The sequence below is a fragment of the Globicephala melas genome, chromosome 16 (genome assembly GCF_963455315.2).
Source record: "Globicephala melas chromosome 16, mGloMel1.2, whole genome shotgun sequence".
Classification (NCBI taxonomy): Eukaryota; Metazoa; Chordata; class Mammalia; order Artiodactyla; family Delphinidae; genus Globicephala; species Globicephala melas.
Window position 1 is genome coordinate 47920548 of NC_083329.1, and position 22719 is coordinate 47943266.

At 39.3% G+C, this 22719-nt stretch overlaps 2 protein-coding genes across 6 annotated transcripts in view; one reads left to right on the forward strand and one right to left on the reverse strand.

Annotated features, from left to right (window-relative positions):
- Window positions 1-16982, reverse strand: part of SHLD2 (shieldin complex subunit 2) — a 114338-nt gene extending 97356 nt beyond the window's left edge. For all 5 annotated transcript variants that reach the window (XR_004040862.2, XM_030862819.3, XM_030862815.3 and 2 more), the window contains exons 1-2: window positions 16929-16982; window positions 15788-15843 (exon numbers count right to left, since the gene is read on the reverse strand). The gene's annotated coding sequence lies outside the window, so the exon portion shown is untranslated. The remainder of the gene's footprint in view (window positions 1-15787; window positions 15844-16928) is intronic.
- Window positions 16983-17047: 65 nt separating this feature from the next.
- The window catches only part of GLUD1 (glutamate dehydrogenase 1), a 40154-nt gene continuing 34482 nt past the window's right edge, over window positions 17048-22719 (forward strand). The window contains exon 1 of the mRNA XM_030862821.3: window positions 17048-17742. Within this exon, the coding sequence (XP_030718681.1) occupies window positions 17289-17742 (454 nt within the window). The 5' untranslated portion in view covers window positions 17048-17288. The remainder of the gene's footprint in view (window positions 17743-22719) is intronic.

Here is a 22719-nt window from a genome sequence, read left to right on the forward strand (position 1 = left end):
GTTGATTTGAGCCATAGGTGACCCTTCTTCCTACTTCTCTACATTTTCCAAGTTTTTTTATGGAGTATGTCAATTTTGCTTAACTCTTACTTGATACCACTTGCCTTTGAGCTAAAGTTCTACTAGATGACAAAACAAAGCAAACTGGCCTAGTGGTCAAAGACGGGAAAAGTATGAAATGTGATTTCTTTCAAAGGTTATTTATCGTTTTGTGAGAGGCAGAAATGGTTAAACATACAACGAAGTCATATTACCTGCTAGCAAAATTGTTCTTAGTTTGTACAATGAAATCACACACATCAGTATTTCTTAGTGTTCTGCCAAAACACCATGCATCATGATTCTAAGTATTTTGTGACTTGAGGAAGTCTGAAAGCATATTTAAAATATGCCAAATATTAATGTAGTGTAACCTTTGGTTTTAAGGCATATTGGGAGACGTAAAAGTCTCAGAATATTATTTTGTAACTTTATCAATTGATACATTTTCTAAATGTCCAAAAGTAGACATTTAGGGAATTCCCTGGGGGTCCATCCGTTAGGACTTGGCATTTTCACTGCTGTGGCCTAGGTTCAACCCCTGGTGCAGAAACTAAGATCCTGAAAGCTGCACGGTCTGGCCAAAAAAAAAAAAAAAAAAAAAACCACATTTAACATGTAGTATTTCAGGTTATACTTTATAACAAATATGGCTAAACTATTGCTGCAATATTACTAAATTTACATGCCTTTAAAGAGATCAAGAACTATTTATACTGCCATTCCCTCCTTTTGTGACTCAGAAAGTTTTACACTCCCTCTTAACCTGGCGTCTGCTGTGCAAAGGGCTGAAGACCTAATGATTTCTCAAGACCCAATATGTACTCAGGGTTACCTCTACCCATATGCCCACCCCTCAGAGACAAGTTTGTCAAGGCGAAAAAATCAAGTGAGCACCAATCGCTTCCACCCCTGCCTTCCTCCTTTCCCAGGGCTAAGCCTTGCCAAAAAGAAAACAGCCCCATGCTAGGGTTCTTTATGACATGCTGAGCAAAGGCCACAGACGGCTAAACACTGCCAAGTAGACCTGAAAACAATGAACTCATCTAGCTTTGTGCATAACCCAGAACCTCCGTCTGTCAGCATCAACGCATTTTACCCACAAAATTAATAAAAATTTTGAGATTAGCTGAAATCACCATATTCTTACAATCAACCAAAATGTAAGCCCCTACGATTAATCCCTCTTTCCTGCTGCACTCTGATCTCATTTCTGCTCTGTACTGTCTCTCTCTTCGACCATCACACACCCTCCAATAGCTATACTTCCTGATAACCCTTTACACTGTTCCACTGCAAACAAATTCCCTAAACCCCAACCAATTTAAATTGGTTGCCAGCAGTCTTGCTCTCTAAACTAATCTGGGTGCGAGCTATTCTCTCCCACTCAGCAAACGTGAAGCATGGAAGTCATGCCTTGTTCACCATCACAGTTCTTTACCCTCAGATAAAGGTACGTCTTTTGAGGTTTAAGTCATCTGCTGCTACTACCTCTCTCTCCTTGTCATCCACTGGTCTCTTGGTCACTCTCCCACATTCACTAAAGGCTTTGGAACCTGGTTCAAAATCTTTCCACCCCTTGCTCTGCCACCATTCTGAGCAACTCACTTCCTGTGCAGCTGACTCCTGTAAAATTCTAGCTCTATAGTTCCCTTATCTCAACTCCAGGAACCTTCACTTTCTCTCCACTTCAGAAACCCATTCCATAGCCAGATGTTGCATCCAGTCATAACCAGCAACTGCTCCTATTTAATCGTAAAATTCAATATCCAGTCTTGACCACTTCATATCCCAGCAGCTACTTTCTGGTTTCATTTGTTCGCTACTGAGCCTAGACTCAATGGCCCAGAACTTGAAATGCTCTAACTACCGTCATTTCTTGCATCCTTACTCTGTCTGCCACACTGGCCTGTAAAACTCAAACCAAAATCAATCCAGTTGTTCAACTTGTCTGCTCAGCCCCTCAGGCTGGTGAGGCCTGAGAGAGGGGGGAAAAAATCATCACACAACTATATATACCAGAGCCATGAAAAATTATTACAATTCCTTTAAGTAATCCCATTCAGTTAGCCCTCTCATTTCTCTCAATGAAATTCTCCCTTTCTCCTCAAACTCTCCCCTAAAATCACCATCACCATCCTCTATAATCTCAGCTGATGAGGTGATCCCCCCACTTCACTGAAAAATTCATCAAGTGTGTTGATACCCCAAATTCCTCACCTACCACCCAACACTTTTCTCCATCTGCACCATCCTTTCTTTATTCCTACTTCAATGGAAACAATATTCCTATTCCTACTGAAACCTAGTATCCTCACTCTGTTCCCTCTACTCTTAAGGACAATGTTCAATCAATCTCACATACCTCCTTCTTCCTGTATCATCAACTTCTCCGTTCCTTCTAACTCTTTCTGTTTAGCACATAAACATGCTGAACTTTTTCTCATCTTGATAGAATATGCCCTCTACCTATGATCCTGTATCTCTACAAGCTTTTTGAAAAGAATGCCTGCACTTACTGCTTCCACTCTCTCACAACTATTCACTCTAGTTCTCAGCAACCTGGCATTTATCTCTACCATGGAGATTCCACTGAAACTGTTCTATAGAAGATGATCAATCAGCTACTTGCTGCTCTGTCGTTATAGTAGCTGACCTGTTTTCTACATTTGACACTGCTGACCACTCTTTTCTTGAAACTTCTCAGTCTTCATTTAATGACATTTACTGAAAACCTACTTTATGGTAAGAACTGTGGATAAAATGATGAACATGATGGTCTTAGTCCTCAAGAAACTTAAAATCGAGTTGGGGAAGCTTTTATGGTAATTCATACTCATATTTCAACCTCTCAGATCCTTCCTTTCTCTACTCAGCCCTTAGATTCTGACACTCCCCCAGGGCTCCTCTCTTTGCTCTTCTAACGTTCACCCCAGGATGACTGTATTTACATTACCTACTCACTGATGATGACAAAATTTACATCTCCAGCTGAGAATTCTATCCGGAGTTCTGGACGCTTTTACTCTATGAAAAGATACTGGTACTTGGATATTTCACTATCTTGATAATATCCTTTGACACACAAAAGGTTTCAATTTTGACGAAGTCCAACGTATCTATTTTTTCTTTGGCTATTTGTGCTTTTGGTGTCCTATTTAAGGAACTGCTGCCTAGTCTAAGATCATAAATATTTATACCTACATTTTTTCTAAGACTTTTACAGCTTCAACTCTTACAAGTTAGCTCCTTAATCCACTGAAACCATAATTCTTGAAAGATAAGGATTTCAATGGCAGTATCTGAAGGCTTAAGAGTAAAAAGAGCTTTTTAAATTCTAAAACCATGGCTTTAAATATCACATCCCAAGGCAAGAAAACTCTGCTGGCAGAGTTTATACTGTAAACTACAGCACAGAGGAAGTAGCAGGTGGTGACGTAAATGCAATTCTTCCCCAGCAATTTAGAGGACATAAAAACCTGGGAGAGGAGTGCAGAAAGAAAGAGGAATTAGAAATAGTTTAGATACAAGTTCAAAATTCTTACCTTCTGTCTCATCTGGGGCTAAGTCTCAGGGTGAGGAAGGGTGAGAAAGATCTCCAGTATGTTTGTGGGGAAGGGCCAAGAATACAAGATAATCATGTTTCCCCTTCCCAAGTTATGGTCCAGGGAACCGCAAGCCTTTTAGCAAAAGCTTGCAACTAACACTACCTCAATGTAGTAGGGGAGCAATACCAATGACATGCCCAGACCACACTCCTGAAAAGCTACCTCAGAGTCCCAAGCATGCCAGCAAAACGTGGAAACCATTAAGGAGTTTGCCTTGGGTCAGTGGGCCCAAAAGAGCCTGGGTTTAAGGAGGACCCAGCACACACAGACCCGCGGACCAGAAGCCATGGAAGCATCAGGGACATCAGCCTCAGATGCAGCAGAGCAGACAGGGCCACTCAAGATTAAGCCAGTACAAGGTACAACCTAGTAGTGGCCAAGGGCAGAGGATGGCACAAAGATGAGAGGCCACTTCCTCAATGCCAGAAAATATTATAAGGCTTCTCTATGAATACCTTCCACCCCAGAAAAAAAAAAGGGGGGGGATGTGAAAAAAACTGAACATTTATCCAAAGGACTGATTATTTACCCAAGGGTCTGAGTAAACCTGGAATTAACTAACAAATTAGACCAGAAGGTACTGACTTTATCCTAAATTGGCAAGATTGTTTTCTATTACCCAGTAGAAATAAGAAGCTCCAGAGTTAAGGAAGTTTTAGTTATAGAGAAATAATGAAAGTTACATGTTTGCACATTCAAATTTGTAGTTTACAAAATTTATGCCCATTACACTTACAATTGGGTTTCTCACTGAACAAAAAGTGAAAAGGTAAAGCCCTTGCCGACATAATCTACCTCTCCAAAATCACACTGGTTTCTGTCCATTCCTAAAATATGTCGAGGTCTTTCCTCTCTCATGGCTTCTCCACATGCTGTTTCCTTCACTTGTACCCACAGCTCTTTATATAGGTTGCTCCAACTCAGCCTTTAGTTTCAATGTAAATGTTTCTTCCTTGAAAAGGGCTCTCTGGCCACCCTATCTAAAGCAGCACAGCGCCCTGTTACTTCCTCTCTAGCACTCCTTGCAATCTAGCTTCCCAAGCTCTGTCCTTGTCTGTCTTGTTCACTGCAGGCTCTGGTCAATAAGAGGTGCTCAATAAACAGTTCTATATGAATGAATGAATAATTAAGTAAAATGTGAGAGAAAATAAACCTTAAAATCTTCTAATAAATCTGAGTATTAAGGAGTAAAAAAATTTAAAGTAGACACCCACCACATTTTAATTTGGATATGAAAGTCAAATAAAAGACCATAAATAAGTTCCTATTTCCATTTTAAGAACAATGCAATTACAGAGTTTTACAAAGACAGTTATGTAAATTCATAGGGTGCCTTCTCCAGGCTAAAGCCATTTAAAACAGAAACACAAAACAGAAACAAATCCAGCAAAGAATCAAGACAAGTTTCTTTTAAATTAAAATAAATAGGGACTTCCCTGGTGGTCCAGTGGTTAAGACTATGCCTTCCTATGCAGGGGGTATGGGTTCATCCCCTGGTCGGGGAGCTAAGATCCCACATTCCTCATGGCCAAAAAATCAAAACATAAAACAGAAGCAATATTGTTACAAATTCAATAGACTTTAAAAATGGTCCACATAAAAAAAAAAATCTTTAAAAAAAAATTAAAATAAATAAAGTCCATAGGAATAAAAGTTAGCCTACAAAAACTGTGAAGAACAATAGAGGCTGTTTGAATATAATGGAAGGTGCTTCATACTTTTATGGTTCAATAATGTAAGATATCAATTCTTCCCATATGAATCTATAACTGTAATGCAACTTTAAGTAGAATACAAAAGGATCTTGTGTGTGTGTGTGTGTTTACAATGAACAATATTAGACATACTTAAATATGTAAATAACAACATAAGTTCCAGCTCTCCAAAGTGATGAGCAAGAGTCAAGCCAACTCATCCTATGAAAACAACTAAAAACACTAGGTGAAATATAAAAAACAAATCCTTAAAAGTCACTAAGCCATAACAAGATAGTAAGGAATTACCTAGTTAAAACTGTAAGAGAAAACCAGGAACCTAGAGTAAGTTAGCAATGGAGCTGCTTTTGATCCGAGGGCATTTGATCATGAGGGAAAATATAAATTTTTGTTTGATGATGTCATAGTGTATGAGGAACACAATTCAAAGCACAGGACCCACATAAAATGATGAGTCTAGTAAGAGAGTATCCCCACAATAATCTGTAACCCTAAAGGGCAACACCCTCACACTAACAGTCATCTGAAAGTAAACCAGTCCCTTAAGTCCTATAACCAAGGTCTGCAACTGTGTCATGGTCCCGGGAATTACAAACCTTGGATTAAGGTGGCACTTTGCCTGACCCCAGGCACCTATAGAATAAAACATTAAAAAAAAAAAGTTGCATAAAAAGAATAGGTAAGATACATAGAAGATAAAGTGAGAGATGCCAGAACCGAGTAGAGACAGTATTTGAAGAGGTGACAGTTGAAAATGTCATAGAACTATGAAAGATCCCCATCTCTAGAATCAAAAATCACAAAGAATGAACATACAACAGAGGATATCAGTAAAGCCAATGAAATGGTCCTCTGAAGAGACACACCATCTGGTGAGCTGTCCCACCTGATCTCTTCCCATTTCTTCTCCTGCTTCTCCCCCTCCCCCCCCAACACATATACTCACACTCCAGCCACAGTGAACTATGACAGTGCTACCTAATTCATACCATTTTGACCAGGATTTTCTTTTGTTTAAAAAAAGAAAACACTTGGACCACATTTAGAAGGGGGGACAAGGATATTATAAAGATACACATAGATGAGAAATGAAATTAAAACTGGCAAGTCATCTATCTGACCAAGTCACATCATAGGTTTCTAGGCCAGCATTTAGACTGGACATGGCTGGCCAAAAGGCACCTGCTGCCCAAAGGCACCTTCTTGAAAGGCAATCAATCATCTGTAGCCTGAGGAACAAGGGATTAAGGTCACATGACCACCTGAAAGCACGTCCTGCTATGAGGACATAGCAGTGATCTTGATTAAGATCCACAGTACAGCTACAGGTAATTTGGCAAAAAGCATGTTGGTCAACATGATAATTTGGCTGAAATGACAATCAAAAATAAATATACCTGTACCGACATTAATTTCTTAGTTTTGATAAATGCATCGTGGCTATATAAGATGTTGATAGTAGGGAAAGATGGTCGAAGGGAACTCTGTAGTATCTTTACAACTCTTCTGTAAATCTAAAATTATTTCTAAAGAAAAATTATTCCAAGAAAAATTATTATAAATAAAAAATCAATTTTCAAAAGTGGAAAAATCAAAAATACCTAGTCACTGTTTTTGGTTCTGTTTTTCCAATTACAGTTCTCCCCCACTATGCGAAAGTAGAGCATTCCTCTGAAACCTTTCATAAGCTGAAATGGCGTAAAGTGAAGAAGCAATTACCTTAGGAGACATCTAGCTAATGGATGCACAAAATAAACTGAGATAAAGCATAGATGCACACAGGAACAGTTCAAAGCTATGGCTGTTTGACGCTGACATGCTGAGTGTGGTTCCTGAGAAGGAGCTTGGTGGTGCACCATCTCTATAACAGCTTGGCTCCCTTCAAGACAAACGCCGAGAGCTATTTTTGCTTTTCACCTTTTTTCATAAAGTGAAAGTCCTCTTCAGATTTCTTTTAGGTACTGAAAACCGGTACTAATGTAGGTCTTTCATAAAAGCGAAGTGGAGTAAGGTGAACTTTCCAAAAGTGGGGGATACCTGTATTCTACCTTAATTACATCATGGAGTGCTTTTATGATCCTAGATATATATTTTTAAGCATTATTCTTTTATATTTCAAATTTTTCAGGTGTTATCCTACTTTTTAAAATTCTAATTTTTTTTTTTTTTTTTTTTTGTCTGCACTGTGCAGCTTGCAGGATCTTAGTTCCCCAACCAGGGATTGAACCCAGGCCGCCTGCAATGGAAGTGCTGAGTCCTAACCACTGGACTGCCAGGGAATTTCCTGTAATTGATTTTTTGCCAGTTATTTCTGCTTTCACGGATAACTATAGAGAAAAATTAGAAAAACGTAACTGTTCCATATTGAGAACCAATATGAAAAAATTGTGATTTAGATTAGAAACAACATGTATCTATAGAAATAGGTTAGGAATAAAATCTAAGCAACACTTGCTATCCTGTCTAGCCTGTTTCTGAGTTCAGACACCAAGAGCTGGGTCAGTGAAGAACACCTGTAGTTAAAAAGGTATCATGGACTTAGGGGTAGTTCTTCTGTTATTCTCATTTGTACACTGTTTCATTCTTCCCTAAGTAAGTGTTAAAATAAATGAAAACCATAAGACGCAAGGAATTGGAACTTCTCAGGGCTTGGTTTTTTTAGTTTTTCCACTTAAATTTTTTCTAATTAATTTAAAGCCAATTGTGATTGCTTGCTGAATGTGGTTGGGTTCACTTTTCTGGTGTTTGTATTGTATTTTTTAAAAAGGCAGAAAAGAATATGAAATTACAGAAGGCAGTCAAAGTCTATAATTCATTAAAGTAGACATAAAAAATACCAGATAATTATTATTCAAAATAATTTCATTTTATACCTGACCTAGAAAAAACACATGAAGGATAAATATTTGCTTTAATTTGACCCTTTCATCAGAAATACCCCATGTTCTTGAAGTCCAGATATTTGTTCTTTCTGTATTAACACCTTTTCACCAATACTTCATTCTTTTTTTCTTTTTTTTTTAAACAGCTGACTGGAATTTTCAGTGTGTATGGCTGGCAGATATCAACTTCTAGAATCTAAGATGTAATCCCTTTGTGTTTCTTTGGTTTTAGATGGCCCTACAAGAATGCAATCATAAAGATTCTACAGTTGATGAAGACACTGTGGAGGACAAAACTATGTAAAGGGCACCTTTACATAGCTAACCCATATATCTTCAAAACAGTCTTATCTCAAGCTGTGTTTCTGACAGTATGTTACTGTAACAGAGACTATGATGAGGCTGTCATTTCCAACCTTAGGACAAAGATAAGAAGAACTTCTAATTTCAACATAAATGCTAGATTAGTCATCTTAATTTAAGCCATTTGCCTCTGTGTTACACCACTGACAATAAGTTACTGATGGCAGCTCCATCTGAAAATCTGTTGAAATCATTTGAGCACTTGATATTTCATTATAAATGCCAGATTTTTTCCTCAGAAGTTGAGGATGGGTTTCTGTTCTGTCCTCTTGTGTGGCAACAGAGCAAACACCACAGCATGGAGTTATTGCCTCACAAGCTGTCAATGGTAAAAAGCTGTTCAAAAAAAGGAGGCATAATCTTAAAACTATCATCATTATATAAGGTCTCAAAGGGAACTAGACTCTGCAAATTTCTCAGTGTAGAGAACATGAAACAGAATGACGATAGTTTCAAAGGGAACTAGAATCTGCTGATTTCTCGATGTAAAGAACATGAAACCATAAGCATCACTATTCCCAGTGTCATGGTTAAGACCCTGGCTTCACCCCTCTTAAACTGTACTTATATTCTAAAAAAATGTATTATCACAATAAGATAGCATGAAGAGGATGTTATTTTTGATGGCAAATACAGTAAACACTGTTGGCTGCCAACTGAACAGTTATTCCTTCCACAACTCTCTCCCCTGCCGTTAGAGCCTGCCTATACTTCGAAGGTAGAAGTGCCAGAAAAAGTCCTCTTTCTAGCCTCCCTTACAGCAAAAGCATGGGCAAATAACCAATCCTAGTTACTGGGGCCTAAGAGAGCTGAGCTGGCTGGCAGGCCTTTGGAAAAGGTTTTCTTCACCAATAAAGAGATATGTATGGGAGGAAACTGCTGTTCTTCTACATAATACTTGGTTGTGTCTGCATGTGACCCCTGGAATCACTGTAGCAATCTTGCAACCATGAGGAGAGATATCACCAAGTTGCTAAAAATAACACAGAGAAAAGCCCTAGGTCCCTGAAGCAATGGATCACTAAGCCCTGTACCAACAATGAATATCCTTGCCTCTGGACTTCTTGTTGGATAACAGTTACTAGTTAGTTTATGGCTTTAGTTTAAGTCATCTTTATTTGGATATTGTTACTTGAGGGCCAAAGCATCCTAACTAACAACGCTAACGAATATCTGTTCATTGCATGCTATCCAGATCAGGAAGTTAAATTGTTGCTACTTAGCCAACTCCAGCCATTACTGTTACTTAAAAACTGGGTTGGCCTCTGGGTGGGTATCCAGCCAATAGACACAACCAAGCCAAAGATCAGGAGAAGGAAGGATTTATTACTACTTGCAGCAAGTAAGGAGAACACCTGGGATCTTTCCCAAAGCAGTGTCTCCCAGAACAGCAAAAGTGGGGAAGTCTTAAGGTAAGGGTACCTGCATATTCATGTAGGCACTTGAGCAGAGGAGAATATGGCATAACGCATGGCCCAAGAAACACAAAACAAAAACAAACTGGGGCAAATTGAGGGAAAGGTCAACAGAGTCCAAGCTTTAGTGTTTCGAAGTCAGGAGGGTCAACATCATTCCATCCTCCACCTGGATGGGACTTCAGTTCCTGCAGAACTCAAAGGTATATTATTATGTCTATCCCCTGAGGAGGAACTAGGACTCTGCTTTATCACTGCACTATTGTTTGGCTTTTCTCTGTTCCTGCATTCCCTCAGTTCCCTTAAGATCAAAATTACTGAGACTTGTTCAAGGGCAAGCATTGTGGCCAGGCTTAGATCACAAAATGGCTTCTCTTATGTCAAGAAAAACACTCCTGGTTCTCTTTCTCCAGGGACCCCTTATCTGCTTACATTACCAGTGTCTCTACCTTAATCCCACCTGCTTCATTCACGTTTTTCTTTTCTGCCTTTCACAAAGAAGCAAACTCAGTATAATTATACACACATCTGTGCTTCACAGTAAAGTCTGTTTCTTCTGCAACTCTCCATGATGGCCAACGGGAAGGTACTTTTTGCTTCCTCAGTATATTTTTCAGTTACGTTTGCTTTTAACAGCATCAGAAATGTGTTGCAATTTTTAGCTTATAATTTCTTTCTTTCTTTTCCCTAATTCCATCTTGAAATCACAACTGACCTAAAATTTCCAGAGAGAAAATGCTAAAGATAGAATAAAGATTTGCTGTTATAGAGGGTCATCCACATAGATCAATAAGTGGAGCTGAATGGTGAGGCATCTTGAATAATGAATAACTCAAGGTACTATCCTTTTTACCTGTAAGGAAAGCAAAAAACTTAACATCAATTTAAAAAAAGAGAGAGACAGAGACATAATGAATTACATACACGTGAGTTCAAAATCCTACCTTAGAACAGTTAATTTTTAAGAGACCTCACTTGTTTCTTGCGTGCTATGCTTAAAGGGATAAAGAACCTACTACGATTTTTCATGTTTACTCATAACAGGGAAAGAACCCTTAAGCAAGAGTTGATAAAACCTTTGTTGAATATTATTCAGCAACACAGCAAAATGAAAACTTAGCCAAACTAGCCAAGCAGATATACCTGACATTTGATTTATTAAGAAAAAAAAAAGCTTTTTAAGAGGAAAAAGACTACAAACCCTGAAAATTTCAGATCCTTTTCTTGGATATAGTTTCTTTTACTGTTTTTCTGCTTATTACAAAAACATACTCACTAAAGGGGGAAAAAAATCCAAAATTACAAACTTTTCTGAATATCAATCAGAAGCACAAAAGCAAATATTAGAAAAAATTATCCTGAAAACTATGGCACAAAGACTTGAAAAACAATCCATGATGCACCCAAATTACCAATACTTGAATAAAAAACAGAACTAGAGATATTCATAACAGCTGTTTAAGCCAAACTGTTATGATGATCAAACTGCTTTTAACCAAAATATACACTACCCTGTATTTTCAAACCATGCTGTCATTTATCTTCAGGACTTTGCAAATGGTCTCCCCTCTTTATGGGGTACTCTTCTCTCCCCCACACTCATCTGGCTGATTAATGAGGTACTGACAAGCACTTGAGAACTAAAACCTATTAAAATTAGTAACGTGTCGGGGGGGGGGGGCTTCCCTGGTGGCACAGTGGTTAAGAATCCGCCTGCCAACGCAGGAGGCATGGGTTCGAGCCCTGGTCTGGGAAGATCCCACGTGCCGCGGAGCAGCTAAGCCCGTGCGCCACAACTACTGAGCCTGAGCTCTAGAGCCTGCGAGCCACAACTACTGAAGCCCATGTGCCTAGAGCCCGTGCTCCGCAACAAGAGAAGCCACCGCAATGAGAAGCCCGCGCACCACAACGAAGAGTAGCCCCCGCTTGCTGCAACTAAAGAAAGCCCGCACGCAGCAACAAAGACCCAAAGCAGCCTTGTAAATAAATAAATAAATAAAAATTAATAACAAAGGGACCTGATTTAAATAAAAAATCAAGATTTTTAGTTCCTTGTTTTAAAAGCCCTTTAAAAAATTAAATATTTGATTTGTTATATCATTTGGTTTTATTATATCATTTTTAATATCCAGATAGGAAAATTTATGTCAAATATAAACTAAACAACTCTATAAGAAAAACAAAATTCTGATGTCTATTAAATTCTTTCTAAGTTCAAATTCACTACTCACTCTTAAGGTAAAGTAGTCCTGAGATGAAAGAGTTTGAAAACTGATATTCTATGTAATAGGTTATTCACTGCTGCACCACTGTAACTTCAAGATATTGGAAACAACCTACACGTCCATCAATGATAGAATAGCAAAAAAAATCATGGCACAACCATACAGTGAAGAACTATACAACAGTAACAAAGAGTAAGGAGCAATTAGGCAATAAAATAAACCACATCCCGATTGGAAAGAAAGAAGTAAAACTACCTCTACTTGCAGATGACATGATCTTGTAAAGAGAAAATCTTAATGAATCCACTACAATAATTATCAGAACGAATAAATGAGTTCAGTAAGGTCGAAGCATAAAAGATCAATAAACAATAATCAACTGTATTTCTGTATACCTGCAATGAATAATCTGAAAATGGAGTTAAGAAAACAATTCCAGTTATAATAGCATCAAAAAGAATACTTAGAAATAAATTTAACAAAAGAAGTGCAAAACTTGTATTTTGAAAAGACAAAGCATGGCTGAGAGAAATTTTAGAAGACCCAAATACATGAAAAGACATCTCATGTTCATGAATCAGAAGATGTAATATTGTTAAAATGGCAGCACTCCACAGGTTGATCTATAGAGTCAACATAAAACTAAAATTCCAGCTGACTTCTTTGCAGAAATAGACCACCTGATCCTAAAATTCATATGAAAATTCAAGGGACTCAGAAGAACCAAACAATCTTGAAAAAGAACAAAGTTGGAGGACTCACACTTCCTGATTTCAAAACTTATTACGAAGCTGCACTAACCAAGACCCTGTGGTACCAGCATAAGGACAGACATATGGGTGAGTGGAAAAGAACTAAAGAATGCAGAAATAAACCCTCACATCTAGGTCAACTGATTTCAAGAGAGTGTGAAGACACTTCAGTGGGGAAGAAATAGTCTTTTGTTGAACAAATAGTGCTGGGACAATTGGTTATCCACATGCAAAAGAATGAAATTGCACTCTTTCCTTACTCCATGCACAAAAAATCAACTTGAAATGTAAAAACTAAAACTACAAAACTCTTAGAAGAAAACACAGGTGTAAATCTTCACGACTTTCAATTAGACAATGGTTTCTTAGACATGACACCAAAAGCACAAGCCACAAAAGAAAACATTTATAAGTTGGACTTCATCAAAATTCAAAACTTATGTCCTTCAAAGGACATCATCAACAAACTGAAAAGACAAGCCACAGAATGGAAGTAAACACTTGCAGATCAAACATTTGATATAGGATTTATATCTAAAATATATAAAGAACTCTTACAAGTCAACAATAAAAAGACAATCCAATTTAAAAGTGGAAGGATAGGAATATACATTTCTTTTAAAAAAATATACACAAATCATCAATAAGTACATAAAAAGATGCTCAACATCATTAGCCATCAAGGAAATGCAAATCAAAACCAAAATGAGTCACCCCTTCACACCAGATAATAATGAGTATTGGGGGGCTGGGATGAACTGGGAGATTGGGACTGACATATATACACTACTATGTGTAAAATAGATAACTAATGAGAACCTACTGTATAGCACAGGGAACTCTACTCAATGCTCTGTGGTGACCTAAATGGGAAGGAAATCTAAAAAAGAGGGGATATATATATATACGTATGACTGATTCACTTTGCTGTACAGCAGAAACTAACACATTGTAAAGCAGCTATACTCAAAAATCTGCAAAAAAAAAAAGTGTTGGGGAGAATACAAAGAAATTAGAATCCTCTGCCTATAGGAATTAAAATGGTCCAGCTTATGTGGAAAACAGCTGGGCATCTCCTCAAAAGATAAAACACAGACCCAGCAATTCCACTCTGAAGTGCATACCCAACAGAATTGAAAACATCCATCTCAACAAAAACTTGTACAAGAACATTCATAATAGCATTATTCACAATACCTCAAAAGTGGAAATAACCAAATGTCCATCAAAGATAAATAGATTAAAAAAAGAGGCCTATAGCCATACAATGAACACTATTCAGCCATTAAAAGAAAAGAAATATTGCTACATGCTACAACGCGGATGAATCTTTAAAACATACGCTAAGTGAAAGAAGCCAGTCACAAAGAACCATATTTTTTTTAATTTATTTTTTAAATTTTTTTTACATCTTTATTGGAGTATAATTGCTTTACAATGGTGTGTTAGTTTCTGCTTTATAACAAAGTGAATCAGTTATACATATACATATGTTCCCATATAGAACCATATATTGATTGCATGATTCCAGTTAAACAAAATGTCCAGAACAGACAAATCTAGAGACAGAAAGTAGAAAGTATGTATTACCTTTCCAAATTAAATTATTTTGAAAACAACTATGTTGTTCCTGTATTTATATGCTGTCTTTCTAAATCCTAAAATAATTCTACAATATTTTTAAAAGCACTTGAAAGCACAAACGCATGCTATGAATCAAAGGGAAAAGACCTGGAATTTTGAAACAGCTAAGGAAAACTCATAAACCTTAAAGGCAGAAAACCAGTTGCCTTTTTTGAATGCTATCAAATGACCAAAATTCCCTTCAAGTTAAATTCTAGCCTCCTTTTGTTTTGTTTTGTTTTTTAATTTTTATTTATTTTTTATACAGCAGGTTCTTATTAGTTGTCTATTTTACACATATTAGTGTATACATGTCAATCCCAATCTAGTCTCCTTTTGAACTGAAAATTATTATCAATAAACTTTAATTTACAAAGTATCTGTATATTTTATAAAGGAATCATCAGTGTAAAGCTGAAACTTGCTAGACTTTACATCACAGTAAATAATTTTAAACTAAATGCAACAAACACTTAAAATATTTCTTGGAATAACAGAAACAGCATAACTTCGAGTCAGATACACGGTGTGAATCTTAGCGTGCTATTTACCATCTAGGTGATCATCAACAATTTGCCTGGTCTCTGTGAGCCTCAGTTCACCCTCCAGATAAATCGGGAATTCTAATACCTACTTCAGAATGAAAAGAAACATTCCAACTACTTACTAAATGGGAAGGTGGGGGTCAGGACAGAGTTTGGATTATTCCACTCTTTTTAAAAAATCTATCTATACAATTTGAATTTTTTTTACAACTTGTAAATAATTTAAAAACATAATGATTTTAAAAACTAAAAAATCTACTTTTAGAGGTTCTTTTAGAGATATTTCGTAAAACATCTACACATAGGAGACTCCCAGTTAAAATTTCCTCTCTCCTTCCATAGCCTTTCTACCTTCTTGAATTCAGGTGAACAAAACTGGGAAGAAGCAAAGTTAAACATTTATTTTTCTGAAGGCTATAGTTATCAAGAAAGAGATAAACAAGGGCAATAAAACTAAGCTTTTAAACCACTTTCCTCAAAACATACCTAAGAATTTAATCTGAAGGGGAAAAATTTCCACGTTCACTGATTCTAATCACTTTATTCTGATACTTTGTATTTGCTTGTTGTTGTTTTTGCAATATAAAATAATACTATCAAGTGAAAAGGAAATTTAGTACCTTAATCATTTGACCAACAAGACAAATTCAGGATTCAGTCCAGAGAATAGTTATCACTGAAAAACACAATACAAATATAATGACTATCATTTATCTAGCAAATAAGATAATACAAAAAAAAAAGATAAAAATAAGATAAGCTCCGCCTTTTTTGCTTTGACAGCACACTGAATAGATTAATGTAATTTAGTTCATCTAGGTTATCACCTTATACTGTACATAATACTGTGAGAATTAAAACATTCTCTTCCATATGCTAATAGATGAATAAAGTGAATGTCAGGAAGCAAAATCGTTTTGCAGGTCAAAAAAGTGCCATTTTAAAATCACGAAAGTACACTGGGACCGCTAAAGCTGGTTATGCGGCCTTTGATAGCTTGTCTTAAAAACTGAGTCATTAGACTTTTCCAAGCATCTAATGTATAACTTTAGTATTTCTCATCAAGTATGTGTAAGTACATAATTAAACCCTCATGTCCCTTAACGTTTACAAATCCTATTCTGGACCATTAATACATATACTACTGAGAAACAATATCCGGGAGTTATTATTGCATTTCTACAGTGTCCTTGTTTTTAGACTATTTCAAGAACGTCTCTCTGAAATGGGGAAGCACACTCAGTAAATTTCAGAAAGATACAACGATTTGTATCAAATTTGCATTTGATACAACATAACTATTTCATCTCAACCTCATTGAGTGGTTGAATGGAACAAAATTTAAAACTTAAAGTGGTGAAAGCCAATAGGTAAGGGATTCCCCAGCTCTCAGGCTTTCTCCCTTCCACTTCCTGCAAGCCACTTCAAAACTCCAACTCCGATGACAAGAGTTCTTCGAAGTCCCAGCGGATAAAGCCAAGCTCTTAGCCCGGCCTCCAAACGCTGCTTCTCCGGGCCGCCCCAAGACAGATGCAAGGGTGACAGGATGGCTGCCCCGCGCCCAAGGGCGCGAGGGCGGAAAGGAGGGACACCCATGACTCATTCGCCCTCGGCCCACCGCCAGACCGCACCACCTTCACCCGCGCGCGGTCTCGGGACCGGACTCTCAGCGCCCCCCAGAGGCGGGTGGGCCCCTTCCCCAGGAAGGCCCCCTCCCCCGGCAAAACAGCCCCCCGGACGAGGCCCGGGGCGCGTACAAACCTGAGACACCTGCTCCCCGCAAATTCCGGAAGCTTGCTGGGTGCCCGCCCCGCCCCTCACCCTGCGAGCATGCGCACCAGGACGGCCCACGCCTGCGCGCCCCCGAGAGCCCCCGCCGGCGCACGCCGCCGACCCGGCTCCCTGGGCGGCGCGCGCCCCCGCCCTGCAAGGCACAGGCGACGTTGGCCCACTGCACCCTAAGTCCGTCCTCCCGTTAGGCGGCGAGCGCCGGAGGGGAGGGGACAGCCAAGAAGGCAGGAAGCTACAGCTTAAAAGGGCAGCCCGCGCGGGGCCCTTCCTCCCTCTGTCCGTCCCCGGGCCTGTGAGAGCGCCTGCCTCTGCGGCCTCCGTCCTGCCGACATGTACCGGTGCCTGGGTGAAGCGCTGCAGCTGTCCCGCGTCGGGCCCGCAGCCCTAGGCTCGGCGGCGGCCGACTCGGCCGCGTTGCTGGGCCGGGCCCGCGGGCAGCCCGCCACAGCCGCCGCCACTCCGCAGCCGGGGCTCGCGCCGCCCGGCCGGCGACAGTACAGCGAGGCGGCGGCCGACCGCGAGGACGACCCCAACTTCTTCAAGATGGTGGAGGGCTTCTTCGACCGCGGCGCCAGCATCGTGGAGGACAAGCTGGTGGAGGACCTGAAGATCCGGGAGAGCGAGGAGCAGAAGCGGAACCGGGTGCGTGGCATCCTGCGGATCATCAAGCCCTGCAACCATGTGCTGAGTCTGTCCTTCCCCATCCGGCGCGACGACGGCTCCTGGGAGGTCATCGAGGGCTACCGGGCCCAGCACAGCCAGCACCGCACGCCCTGCAAGGGAGGTGAGCCCCTCGCGCCCTGTCCCGCGGCCCTGCCCCGCCCCGCCCCGCCCCGCCCGGCCTCCTGCCTCCTGCCTCCTGCCTCCCGGTCACGGCTCGACTCAGCCCCGGCGGGCACTGTCCACCTCCCACGTTCCCCGCTCCCTCCCAGCCCCGGCCTGGGATGTGTCAGGCTCTGGTGGATAGTGAATTTTCCGCCCTATCCCCACCACGTAGTTGGTCCTTCCCCCGCGAGCCGTCATCCCCGGCTTATGCTTGTTGATGCTGTATGCAGAAGACACTGCCACCGCTCTTTTGATCCTAGCGACTGTGACAAACAGGGTGGGTCTTGACGGAAATCACTTGTAGAAAAGGAAATGACCGGCCCATCAGATTGTGCCTCTACAAGATTTTGTGGGCTTCTATGACTCAGGCGAACGCAAACCACAAAATAATTGTTTTCGGATTTTTTCACTCTTTGTACAACAGTGACAGATGATACAGGAACATACAAAATGAATTGCCTTTTAAGTTTGAAATTCAGAGTTTTACTAACCAGATGAATTTATTAATTATACTTCGACATTTTATTAAATTACTTTCCTACTCTGGCAGCTTCAGTTTTGCACACACAGAAAAAGGTAATACATGAGCAGTGTAACACCTGACAAACACCAGGCATCCTGACAGTAAGTCTAAAGGGTGTAGACTGCAGGACGGCCCGCCAGCCAATGGAATGAAATAGCCCTGTGGGTGTGTGCTGGTTCAGGCTAGCACCAGATTTGAGCTTGAGGAAAAGATAAAGTGCTTGAAGAAAGGGGATGAGTCGGTTAAAATTTGATAGTCACTAAGTTATCCTGTAGCTTAAATTTTTGAATGTCTGTAGATTTGGCTTCTTCTGCAGTCAGATTGCTTTCTTTGGGCAAATAAAGGCTCCCCCGCTACTTTTCCCCCTTAAAATCGCACAATGCATCTTTAATAGTGCTTAAAAGTAACGTGGCAAAACCATTTTTTTCTATTAAAAAATTATGTAGAATAAAGAGCCTGAGGAGGTACAGTCTAGCTGGAGGTTGCTTGGCTAATAAGCACAGAGGATGTTGGGCTAGACCCTTTGTCTCTGTAAATCTGGTCCAGTGTTCTATTATACCAGCTGACTTCTAAGGATGATTTTTAGAAATCTCTCTAGCAGAAAAATTTGAGCTCTGCTGGCATTCTTAGCCCAGGAACAAAGGTTGCTTCAAACTGCAAAGGTAAATGATTTACCTCTACTACTTGCTAAATTTGCATTGACCCCACCCACTTCTAGGACTTAACCTTTAGAGCTTAATTATCCTCTAGCTCTCAGTTTCCTCTTCTAAAACCAACTTTTGAACCACTTTGACCTCTGGTTTCCCTTTCCAGCTCCAATACTACATAAAACATACACACTGTCCATCTACAGCGCCTTCTTCCTATCCACTCCCTTATTCTCTAAACCAAGAATACAAGTTCAAGCTCCCAAGAAAATCAAAGATGATGGAAGAAGAGGCAAAGTTAGCAAATATTAAATTGCAGTGTTTCTTTAGAATGGACATCTAGTTTATATACTATCTTATTGGCAGTATTTTCCAGTTGCTTAAAAGGTATGCAGGGAAACCAGTATATTTGTTTTTCTGCAGGATCTGACTTCGTTTCCTTGAAGTTCTTTGTATTATTCTGTTCTTTCTATGCCAGGCCCTCTCCTATCATGAGTCACAACTCCACAGACTCAATAAAGCAACTAAAGTTTGACCTAATTTGTTAGTCCTCTTCCTCTTGCCACAGCAGTTTTATACCAAAATAATAATAAACCTAGCAACAAATTGCATCAGCTATAGAAAGCACTGTTACTGTAACACTTGTTCCTACTAGAACGTAAGATACAATTCTCTGTTCTGTTTATCCCATTTACAAGAAGGCTTGCTAGTGAAAGCACTACTAAATCCCAGCATATTAACAGAGAAACGGAAGTGCAACTAATAAATAGTAGCAAGCATTGCAAGATAATATGAAAGAAAATCAGCCAATATAAAGTGATAAATTTATTATCTTAAGAAATTTGAAAGACTTTATGGAGAGAAAGGATGGGGGAGGATCAGATAGCTATGCAGGCTCTTCAACATATTTTGGGGTGCTTAAGATAATGAACAGGGTGATGATGAATAGATGATCAGCAAAATGGGGGTACTGTAGACATCCATGCTTTGCTTTCATGACACTCTGGGATTTTCCTACCCATTTATCACCCCCATCTTGTTGCAGAGAATGTATATTCCAAGAGGGACTTATTTTCAGTGGGTTTTTTTCCCTCTAATTTAACAGTACAAGAAAGTTGTTAACCTCCTTGGTCTCACTCTTGTTTTAGAATATTAGGTGACTGAGATTTTTTAAAATGCTTTGGAGAAGCCATGTGAACTTACCCTCCTAAGCACACTTTTCTCTCCCCATCCTAACTCAACTGCCTTCTTGACCAACTTCTTTGGGTTGGGGGGGACCCTTGTCTGCTCTGCATCATCCTTTTCCCAACCCTCAGCTTTCTAATCTTTCATCAAGAGCAACCTTTAACCTGAGTTTTCCAACATAAAATTCTCAAGGTTGTAGCAAAGCAACAATCTAATTTATAATATGGGTAAGTGAAACAGGTGGTTTTAAGACCTGAGGGTGGCTGATGTGTACTTTATACTGAGTAAATATTTAATAAGTAAATATTTAATGATACTGTTTTTGTGCTTCTCTTTTCCCACATAACCATATTTAAATGAACGCAATAGATTTGCATCTGTTAAGGATTTGCAAAAGAGTGTGCTTCATGCTCTGAAAGGAAGTTTTAAGGGAGGCCTTAAAAATATTTTCAGCAAAGATGAATCTTGTGGGAATTTACTTTAAGAAGACTTTCAAAGGTTCTTATGTGTTTGAAAACATTATCAGTGATTATTCCTGTTAACTTTTTCAGAATAAATTTTCTGTATTTTATTGGCCCTGGTTCAACCTGAGATTAATATACCTTTTTAGAAGGAAATTTATTATTTAACTCACTGGGGGAGAAGTAGAGAGATTGATGATAGCAATTCATTGATGTAGGAGTCAGTTTACTTTCTATTCCCTCCTGTCCTCCCATCCTCCACCCCCCTCAGGTCTTCAGATTAAAAATGTTGAGTCCAAATTTCCTGTGACTGATTTTTCCTCTTAGAACTTTCTAAAATTATCATTTAAATAAAGTTGATGGAATCCTGATGCACTGACCTAAATCTTTCATTTAACTGCAAATATCAGCACCACCACCCCCCAAAAAAAGTGTACCTTATGTTGACCCATTGACTTGTTTTTAAGAGCCAAAATGCAAAAAAAGAAACAGTAGGAGGTAGATGGTCTTTGTTCTTGTCTTTGGGCGGCAGGATACAGGGGTTGGGGGCAGGGCAGCCAGCTAAGGGTTGGAGTCAGTACAGTACTGAAGTCCCCCTCGGCCTTTGGGATCTAAGTTTGTGGTAAATGGTAGTGCTTTTTGAGAAAACACTAGAAAGTACTGATACTGTGGTTTTTGTTTGTTTTTTTAACATCTTTATTGGAGTATAATTGCTTTACAGTGGTGTGTTAGTTTCTGCTTTATAACAAAGTAAATCAGTTGTACATATACATATGTTCCCATATCTCTTCCCTCTTGCGTCTCCCTCCCTCCCACCTCTCTAGGTAGTCACAAAGCACCGAGCTGATCTCCCTGTGCTATGCAGCTGCTTCCCACTAGCTATCTATTTTACGTTTGGTAGTATATATATGTCCATGCCACTCTCTCACTTTGTCACAGCTTACCCTTCCTCCTCCCCATATCCTCAAGTCCATTCTCTAGTAGGTCTCTGATACTGGTTTTAAATGAGACATCCTCTGCTTTCACTGGAAAAAAAATGTTTCTTACTTCTCCTATGCTGAATTGACAACCATCAAAACGGGTAACTTTGAATAAATTCACACTGTCTGATATTTTTAGAATGTGAGTATGTGTCTACATCTGCTGCCACAAGGTAAATGTAGTCTTTGTATATAAATTTAACTCAACCTGGAAGTTCAGTTAGAACACAGGTAGTTTATGTCTTCTACCCTCTAGCCCTTAGCCTTGAGTTATTGTTGTTTTTAATACTTTTTTAGTTAAATATGAATTGCGTTGCTGTTATAAAGGTCTTCTTATTTCATGGGAGCCAAATGCCCTCCCCGAAAATACTAGGGAATGAAGAGCTACGATAACGGTGGAGACCTGTAAGCCAGGTTGTCCTTCAGTCTTCCTGTCACTTTGTGTGAATCCCTCTAGCTAGTTTGCTTTGGCAGTAAAAACCCCATTTGCAGGAAGACAAACACTTACTGCTCACTTAATATGCAAAAGACACTTTTCAGGAATTGGGGCATCAAAAATTGGAGGACAAACACCAGTAGTATGTATCAAACTCCAGATAAACTGACAACGTTTAAATTTCTAAGAAATGACTTAGATTTTATAACTTATGCAGTGGGAAGAATCTAGGTTTAGATTGTTGGTGATAATTTAGATTGCTTGGGAAAATTGTTTCTTATCCAATTATGTTAAAGATACTGAGGGCTTTGCCAACAACCAATAATAATTAGGTTGTTATAATGTAAATAATAAAGGAAAAAACCTTTAATATCACTTTAATGAAGCACATTGATTCATAAATGGCCCATAATTGCTCTACCCAACAAACCCCTGTTAAAATACATACGTATGACTCAAATGTTGTAATAATAGTGAAAGTTATAAAATGAAGCAGCTCTACTCCCAATCCGTTCCTACAAGATAACCGTGAACAGTCTTAAGTCCACAGCTATTATCTAAAACTGACCTAGCTATCTAGATGAATCAGTGTTTTCCCCTTTCCAGAGGCAGAAAATAATGCAGATTGAAGTACTCACTATCAAGACTGAAATGTTAATGTATGAAATACTACTGATAAAGGCAGGACAGGTTTTATGAAGGGC